The sequence below is a fragment of the Mytilus edulis genome, chromosome 13 (genome assembly GCF_963676685.1).
Source record: "Mytilus edulis chromosome 13, xbMytEdul2.2, whole genome shotgun sequence".
Lineage (NCBI taxonomy): Eukaryota > Metazoa > Mollusca > Bivalvia > Mytilida > Mytilidae > Mytilus > Mytilus edulis.
Window position 1 is genome coordinate 58,387,887 of NC_092356.1, and position 9,735 is coordinate 58,397,621.

General features: G+C 31.4%; 1 protein-coding gene and 1 long non-coding RNA gene across 2 annotated transcripts; one reads left to right on the forward strand and one right to left on the reverse strand.

Moving 5' to 3' along the window:
- Window positions 1–1,509: 1,509 nt before the first annotated feature.
- Window positions 1,510–7,043, forward strand: LOC139500086 (uncharacterized). The gene is made up of 4 exons (XR_011658300.1): window positions 1,510–1,646; window positions 4,190–4,426; window positions 5,535–5,598; window positions 6,928–7,043. It is a non-coding gene; the product is annotated as an uncharacterized lncRNA (long non-coding RNA).
- Window positions 7,044–9,055: 2,012 nt separating this feature from the next.
- Window positions 9,056–9,664, reverse strand: LOC139500436 (uncharacterized). The gene has a single exon (XM_071289175.1). The coding sequence runs from the start codon at window positions 9,662–9,664 to the stop codon at window positions 9,056–9,058; it is 609 nt and encodes a 202-aa protein (XP_071145276.1).
- Window positions 9,665–9,735: the final 71 nt, after the last annotated feature.

A 9,735-nucleotide genomic window follows, 5' to 3' on the forward strand; every position in this document is an offset into this window, starting at 1 on the left:
TAATCGAGGGGACCTGAAAAAAATTAACTTAGAGGCGATATTGATCAAGTTCTTAATTAAATCATTTCAAATTTTTGGAAATACCAAACCTAAATACAGATGAATAAGTCACATTTATCTAAATTTCTTGAATAAAAGACCGTGTCTTCATTTTTTCTCTTTTCTTTACAACTCCGACAAGTGCATGTATTTTTAAAAGGAAAAAAATGCATTTTGGTTGGAGAAGAGATGTATAATACAGTGTACCATGTCTGATTAGTTACCTGTATCGTCTCGGAACTAACTAAAACATGTATGAAACTTGATGTTTAGTTATTTCCTCAACTTTAACAAAGTTCTTGCATCGTGAATGGAGCTTGCTTCAAATATATGAATCTGCATGATGTTCAGTAGTTTTCGTTTTTTGATGTGGTTCATAAATGTTTCTCGTTTCTCGTTTTTTTATATGGATTAGACCGTTTATTTTCCTATTTCAATGATTATTCATTAGTAGTTTTTGGGGGCACTTTATAGCTTGCTGTTTGGTGTGAGACAAGGCTCCGTCTTGAAGACCGTACCTTGACCTATTATGGTTTTCTTTTATAAATGGTGACTTGGATGGAGAGTTGGCTCATTGACACTCACACCACATCTTCCTATATATCTACTTTATTTTACGCAATCAACAACAAATCAATGAACCGATCTTTTTCCTGGTTTTGGGAATGAGAAAATACATTCACAACTGGTTTGAAAAAATATGTCCTTCTTTTGACAACATTCAATATTTTGCATCTTTATTTATGTAGAGAGAACTTAGTGATTAATTGCATTATGCAAGATGTTTGAACAAATACCAAGTATAAGTGTTTTTAGAATCAATTTCTCAACTTAGCCATTTAAGGGGACATGATAACTCTTTTAGTAAAAATTTATACTGGACTGAAATGGGATTTTATTTTACTTGTATCAAGAAAACAAGTTCGGGGGACACTAGTTTTTCTTTTCTGAAAACATAACTATCATTAGACCTATTTTCTCATATTTTATTTCAAAATTCTTTCTCATAGATTTCTTTTTGTGCGCAAAAATGTGTTTTTCATGAACAGTGTAAGGGAATTTGGGCAATTTTAACGACTCGTGACACTCGTAGGTTTAAAAATAGCAGGATAGCCCACACTTGTTATTATTATATTTTTGAAGAAAAAAAAAACAGTTTAATTTTCATTTTGGCAAAGTAAAAGAAAATTTTATCCGAGGAAATATATACCGATGATCTACCTTAAATCGTCGTATGTACACAAAATGAAAAAATATTTAAAGAAGATGTTGTACGATTGCCAATTAGACATAATGTTAGATTACTGTCCACAAGAGACCAAATGACACAGATATTTAAAACAACTATAGGTCACCGTACAGCCACCTTCACATGAGGCGAAGCCCATACCGAATAGTAAATGTAAAACAATTCAAACGAGAAAAACCGCCGACCTTGACTATGTACAAAATGAACAAGGCAGCATGTATTGATAAGAAGCACAATAGTATTATGTAAAAACTGAATTGCTAATGCACGACTTCTGGATAAAAGATAAGATAAATCGGTTAACTGCACAGCAGTGCAGTTTGCATCGATAAAAACCAACAGAAACTGGATAACAATGGTAAGTGGGTTTATATAAAGACTCTCACTAACAGGAAAAAATAAAATTAACAAAAAACCAACAAAAAACTATATAAACAGTTTTTGAAATATCGTAATTTTTAGACCAATTTTTATTGACATCTTTTAATCAACATTACTTTTGGTTGTCATTTTAACTTTGTTTCAAACAACTAATGAATTTATCTCGCATTGCCACTACAAACCGGCGGAGGACATTTTAGTGCATTGATCGGACATTTGAGCGGGGAAAAAACGAACGTTTCAGCGTTAAAGTAGAACCAATTTTAGCGCCTGCTTTTTAATCCATTTTAGCGAATATTAAAATTATCAATGCCCATTTTAGCGAAATATTTTTAACACATTATAAAGATAAACTAAACTAAAAAAAACTTTAATAGGCCCAAGACAGCACAATATATAACATCTGAATGATCATTCAAATACAGGACTAAATTTCTAAAAGATTTAATCAAATGTTAAAAGTTCGTTCTAGTCTGGAATTTATATGATATAAAACGTTCGTAATTGGCTCTCGATATACCCTCTGTACTATACTGTTGAATGACATTAGTATCTTTTCTTTCTCTGTATCTTGACTAGATTGTGGTGCACATTCGTCTATCATATACCTCGTTTTTTTTTTATATTTTATGTTGTTTCAATTTGATAGTATCAAGAAAAACGCAAATAGCTGGATGACAACTATAACATTGTTCATTGCTATGGGCATGGATTGCTTTGAATTACACTGAAATTCTGCCAAAAGCTCAGTGAGCTTTCGAAAATACAGGTGAACGTATTAATCCGGCGCTAACATGGGCTCTAATGTCGGTGCTCAAATGTCCCTTCGTACATGTAGTTCTACATTTTTCGCTAAGATGTCCCATATTTGATACTACTCTGATGAAACTGGTTTACTAATTTTAAAAATAACAACTAGTCACCAGTCAATCAGGGTTCTCAGATTCTGCTATGAAGTCTTTCGTGTTACGCTACTTGAAATGACGAATATATACACTGTCTGACATCAACATTTTGAAAAATGATGTCATTGTTTAAAACATTTAAATGTGTTCCGCTATTCTATAGTATCATAGCAACGATATTCAGAAATATGCAATGGGAAAAATGAAGAGTTCCTTCAATTTTAACAATTTTAGGTCATGCTTTGATAGAATCGTGTCAATGGTGTTACCAATTTAAAGCATACATTTAGCTACTAAATATTATTGTTTAACATCAAACAACTGTCGCATTTTTATATAGTAACACCACTGACCCTTCAGTAACTCCAATGACACAAAAGTATCACCATTGACATCACATTTCAAAGTTTACCTTTATTAAGTTCTGAACACAGAGCCAAGAACACCGAGCAAAAGAAACAGATAAAAAAATAATTCTTAGGCTAAAATATCTCAAATTATATAACATAACATCAATAACTAAAAATGTCAATAGTGTTACTAAATAGTGTCATTGGTGTTACCAGCATACATCAGTTTGTGAAAACTTTGTATATGTAATACATGATATTGTTAAAACATTGTTAAATAAGTATTGTTTTTCGTAAATAATATGATGTTTCGCTTGTTAAGCATGAAAGAAACACAAATCAATGCTGATTGTCATGATATATTCAGTGGTGTTACTAAACTGGTCAATGGTGTTATTTTATCAAAATGGTCTCACCATTGACAGTAACACCAATGATTTAAGGTGTATTTTAAGATTTAGTTACGAAATAAGTGCTCCATTCCCCTATTCTATATGTTGTTCCTGGTGCATGTTTCTATAATCAATATATTTCATAATTCAAAGTTCAGGAAATGTTTTCAAAAAACGATTTGTATAAGGGTACACCACGGACACTATTTTCAATTATGATATAGCTTTTACTTACTTTTAAGATTTTTTCACTAAATTTTCAACATAATTGATTGGTTTTTTTGCAAAACATGCTTACAGGTAATATTGCTAAGGGAGAAACTGTTGTAAATGCCCAAATCTTGCGAAAGATAACTCTTATCCAACTAATTTGTCCTTTGGTTACACCATTGACTTAAAAGATGTAACATATCCTTTGGGTGAAATTTTTTATTATAAAACCAACATGCACCTCCTAAATCATTAAAAAAAATGTTTGTATGTATCAAAATGCAATAAAAAGTGATAAATCAAAAAACAAATCATATGAATAATAGTCCTATTTCAAGTCTGAAAGGATTCATAGTAAAAATAACCGTTAATTTTGGCTATCTCCAAGGGTTTAAGAAAACATTAAGGATGTTTTTATAACATTTCATACTGTAAACTGTATATTGTGTATCACAAAACATTCATATCTAACATATGGAAGTGTTATTTTGATATGTTTTTATGTTTGTGGCTTAAAATGACACAATAACATAGTTTTGCATGTTGTTTTTTTATAATGACCCATACACGTTTAAACAACTTCATGTTGATGTTCAAATAAAACACCAAACCTAGTAACATTGACTTTTGAATATTTATCAATTTTGTTATATTTTCCAACAGATTGTCTTCAGTATTTGTACTTTGGCGATTACCATAGGCGTGTCGAATAGCATTTCTACAAATGGAACATGCGTTTGCGCTCACAGTCGACAACCTGTATTGTCTGCGCCGAGCAATTTTGCTCATATTGAAACTTACATTGAAGCTGGCTATTGTCTCCAATCAGCTTCTCCTGTGCAGGATCCATGGATTTCAGTTTTATATGACAGGCATTTAGCTTTGGAAACCTTTTCGGCGGTAAGCTCTAATACCTGTTTCAACCACAGTTTGAAATTATTCCCAAAATCTAGTGGGAAAGGGGACAAGCTTCAGTCTTTTTAAAACGCATTATCATAATGTCTTACATATCATCATATTTTTATGTTGTTTAATAATTTGTTTGTTCCATTGATCATTCTAACATAGTTGGTATTTACTCATGTATTTCTTATTAAGAAAGAAGCAATTGCAGTTATTTATTCTGAAAAAAGTCACCTGTGTCTAAAACATGTTTGTTCTGTTTCTTAAGTTATGTTTTGTTTCTCGCACAGATTTGTTTGGTGTTTACCTACTTTGCAGAAAAACTCATATTAAGTAGGATAAATCAGCCCGAATGTCTAACCTGGTTATATATTGCAACTTGTAATTAAACCGGCTGTTTTATTTATGATATCTTATCATATCTCGCTTTGTTGTAAATAATTGAAGAGAATTACTGTTGTTATATTTTGAAAACATCTTTTCATTTTGCCTAATATCGACAAATATACGATTTTCCTTTGAGGACAATTTATGTAATCCAATTTATTTAAGATTTTCGCTTCAGCTAACTCATTAAGAATGTTAGATGTCGACCGAGGATTTATTATGCATGATATGTTTGCCAAAATTTTTGTGTTGATAATATTGAAGATACAATCTTGCATAAGACAGGATGAAAACAAAATATTCTACAGTATAACACAACAAGCAGGAACCAGTCGGTTAAGATGCAAATGTATTTTTGCCAATAGTCAATCCGAGACAAATCTTCCTACACAAACCTGTCCCTGGTCGCCCCCTTACACAATCTACTTACCAATAATTAAAATGTATGACCCTAATGGCTAAAATCTTTAGAACAAATTCATATCCAAGAGTATCGAGGATGCTTTAGTTTTAACAGATCTTTTCACATTCGTTTGATGTTTGATGTGTTTGAGCTTTTGATTTTGTCCTTTGATTAGGGAATTTCCATTTTGAATTTTCCACGGAGTTCAGTATCTTTGTGATTTGACTGTTTAATAAGGAATAATGAATATATAATAATAAAAAAAAAAAAACATAATTTTTATATTGTGAATCATTTGGATTTTCATATAAACAGGTTGGTATGGTGAGAACGACCAACGACGTGTTTGTCAAGACTGTTTGTCCACCGAACTATCCTGGTAAGTATAGTGAAGGCGCTAATGACTTGCTTTTTAATTTGTTTATTTGTTTACTCACGTCCAATGAGTTATTTTGCCACAGAACGACGTCCGATCGATTAGAGTCTCCTCTCATCATTTGATTTTATTATATGACTTTTTGATTTTTGTTTATATTATCTGTATCGTGTTTTCTTTGTGTTAAGTTGCTCAAAGAAACTAATTGTTTGCATATATCTTTATACTTTACAAATTATAATGACTTAATTGATGTATATGAAAAGGAACGCAAAAGTAGCCAACATTCTGTAACAAATAAAACTAAATAAATCAAATGGACAACAAAATTAGTGAATGACAATAAGATAATCACCATCATCGTATTAAATTACAGGTAAAAAGTAAATCACAAAAGTATTGAACTCCCAGGAAAATTCAAAATGGAAAGTCCCTAATCAAATAGCAAAATCAAAAGATAAACACATCGAACGAATGGAACAACTGTCATATTCCTGACTTGATACAGGCGTTTTCTTATGTAGAAAATGATGGATTGAACCTGGTTTTATAACGCTAAACCTCTCACTTGTATGACAGTCGTATCAAATGCCATTATATTGACAACGATGCGTGAACAAAACAAACAGAAATAATAGGTAAAATTGTCAGATTAAGGGTACAGCAGTCATCACAATGTAACAATCTCAATCAGATAAAAAAAACCATAAAAATATTAAACAAAGAAGCACAAAAGGCATTTATCAAATTTACCAACCACGTTCATTGCATACCTATTTTGTATTTTATTTATGTATGTTAAATCAACTCATAAAGGATTGAGATGTTTTAAGTCCTGTGACCGAACGACTAGATAAACATCAACTCTGGTGTAGAATGGCGCGTTTGACGTCAGAATGTAAACGTTACACAGGTAGAAATATAAAATAATTTTGTAGTGTTCAAGTATGCAAAAAGTATATTAGAACAATAACATAATGGCCGGAAAGTTTAAAAGTACAGAGCCACATCATATGTATCAAATCAGGAATGTGACAGCTATTTCATTAAATAAAGTCGTGATATCATTGCCAAATATTGTCTCGATTAATTTATTTGTTCGGCATAAAATCTAATCACAAAACTAGCGTATTGCCAAGTCAAGGTTTTGACTTCTGATTATGGTATTCTGTTTCATAAGCTAGGTTCATATGGCTTTTAGAAAAACAAATAAGCCAAAAAAATAAATAAATGGAGTTTTGAATGGGCGTATGTAAGTCATTGACTATTGGTCTTTTAAAAAACAAATTTCACTCGCCTATACCATACATTTTGATCGATTTATATTTGTAGGCCATATACATTGTGATACAGGTCCGTGTGTCAATGGCTACTGTCACAGTTCTAACTTTGATAGTGGAAAGCCACACTGGTGTATATGTGATCCTGGCTATACTGGACAGGAATGTTTTATTACAGGTCACCACTGTTTTGTCCTTTGACTTATGCCTTACATCTTTGGCATATGGGTGTATCATTATGAGGTTTATATACCCCTTTATAATTATGACCTCCATGTGACCTTGACCCTAGACCTGAAGGAGGATAACTGTATTTTTGGCGATAAACACTTGACCTGGCTATGACTTGTCTTTGGAGGTAGGTTTGAGATATTTGTCTGTTTCATTCAAATCAATTCAATACAATTCACTTCAAATATTTATTTGAAGTTGGTATTTAGTAATATCCAACAATCTTTAATGATCTATACATATAAAACAATATAGACACATACATTATCACGACATATAAAAAAAAATCCATGCATACAAAATCCATATTTTATTATTCCATGCATACAAAATATGAAAACTATCTGTTACAAGACAAAATTTACTTGCGGTTCCATACAATTTAAAATAATGGCTTAGTTTCTATTAAGGCAAATTAAACTTAAAGACCAAGTACAATTAAAATGTACATGTATCTTTCAAGATTTTTAAAATTTTAAAAGCAACAAAAAAAAATAAAAATACAGATTGAACTTCATTAGTAAATTAGTAATATTTTATAAATTCAAAAGAAAGAATAAAGTCAAAATATTGAACACCTTATCTGTTAAGACCAAAAGGTATGAGAATACATTTTTTTTATAGGAATTAATTATGCTTTATTGAAGAAGTTGTATCTAGAAGACTTAGACAGATGAACATTCATTGTGATTTCTTTTGATACACAGGTAAACAAACCTTACAAAAGAAAATTAACTAGACCATCAGTACCTAAACTTTGGGACCAAACTTGAGAAAAAATCATGGGACCAGAACAAAATTAAATCTGTAGCTGTAAATAATGTCATGGTCTATATCTTCAATCATGACAAATAAAAGTATCAAGCATGATAGAAAAAAGAGTGAACTGGCATCAATAAATTGGTCATCATCCGCAACTTTTTTCCTTTCTTCCATTATCTTTAGAAATACTGTTTGATAACCATACTCAGTCATACATGAGTGAGAAAGACAGGGATTATTGTATCATAGACCAAATAAAACTAACATGAATGAGATAGAATCCATCTCTGTATGCCCCCTGAAAAGGTTCTAATGTAAAAAAAAGTGAGGAAGACTTAATTAAAGATTCTGGGTCCTTGGTACCCATCTGTGAATTACATTCTTTGACTTTAACCATTAACAAAGATATGTGGACATCATTTGAGACACAACTTCATATGTGATGCATATAAAATTATATATGAACATGGATATAATCGTGCCATATAATGTCACCCCAGGCCACTTTTAGCTGTTCTTAAGTAAAACAAATGCAATATTTTCAAACACAAATTCAGCTATCCCACATTGACTTCAGTAATTTACCTGGATTTATGATTTGCCAAATAATCATGATATTCTTTTTGACAGTGCTAAACAACCATGTGGGTACCTTTACATTACTTCAAATTATTCTCAAGTTTATTTATAATCACAGACCAGCTGATGCAAGTGAACATACATGCAAAGTATAGACTTTAAAAATCAGGAGTAGATCTTTACTACATGCATAGCATTGGGTTCACAACCTTAGTATTAACCTTATGATTTTATATAAGTATGAAACATCTTCTGGTGTTAATGAATAAACATGTGGTATGGGTTTTGCTCATAGCGGAAGGCTGTACAGTGACCTGTAGCTGTAAATATCTGTGTCAGATGGTCTCTTTTGAAGAGTAATCTGATGTCTCATTGATATCATATAGCCACATATCCTTATTTATATTTACAAGTATAATCTTTAAAATCATGACTGTAAAAAAGTCATTGAGCTGACAAAATTTGATACTGGTGGACGGACTGGTTGACAGACAGATCAAATTATGGTTGAACCATAATATCCAGGTATTCTTATTCAATGAATGACATTTCAAGTAAATAAATATATATAAGCAATAAATTCTTCATTATGTCAATGGAACTGTTATTCATTCTTCATCTTTCAGGTATTCACTGAAGGCTTTCACACTTTTCTGTGGAACTTTATGGTCTTCGAATACAAATTTTATCCCATTGCTATCTCTTGAGGCAGCCAGTTTAAGATGTTTAAGAGAAATACCCTCTTTCGCCAGTCTTACACAGATCAGCCTACTTACTGCCTTGCTCTTTAAGATATCGGAGTAAGAATCCAGACATTTGTGGTAAACAAATGCATACAAATCATCAGATTTGATGTGGTGAGCCAATTTCATTTCATATAAACTATGCAAGGATTTAACATCCTCAATAGCATTGTGAGCCAAGTAAGTTTCTCCTAAAAAATGCTTCACAAGGGTTTCCTGTTTGAAGTTAGGAATATCTGAATTTGAAACATATTTTTTGGCAACTTTCAAAGTGTCAATAAATCCTTTAACAATAGTAGAAAATGATGTAAAAAGTTTACATTCCTTTAATTTTTCACTAATTATTGGAATGTCAAAATTGCAAATATTATGTCCAATTAGAATTGGATTGTTAAATTCTTTGATGAAGGAAATAAAATCTAGCAGTGCTTTCTGTAGTGTTACAGGTTCCACTTTTTGACCTCTTACGTACATTGTGTTTGTTGAATGACTATATGTTATTCCAGTTACCTTACTGGCTTCAATATTAATTTCAACTCGTGGAA

Excerpts from the sequence above, each read along its gene's own strand:
- LOC139500436 (XM_071289175.1), bottom strand. The coding sequence starts at position 9,664 with ATGTACGTAAGAGGTCAAAAAGTGGAACCTGTAACACTACAGAAAGCA.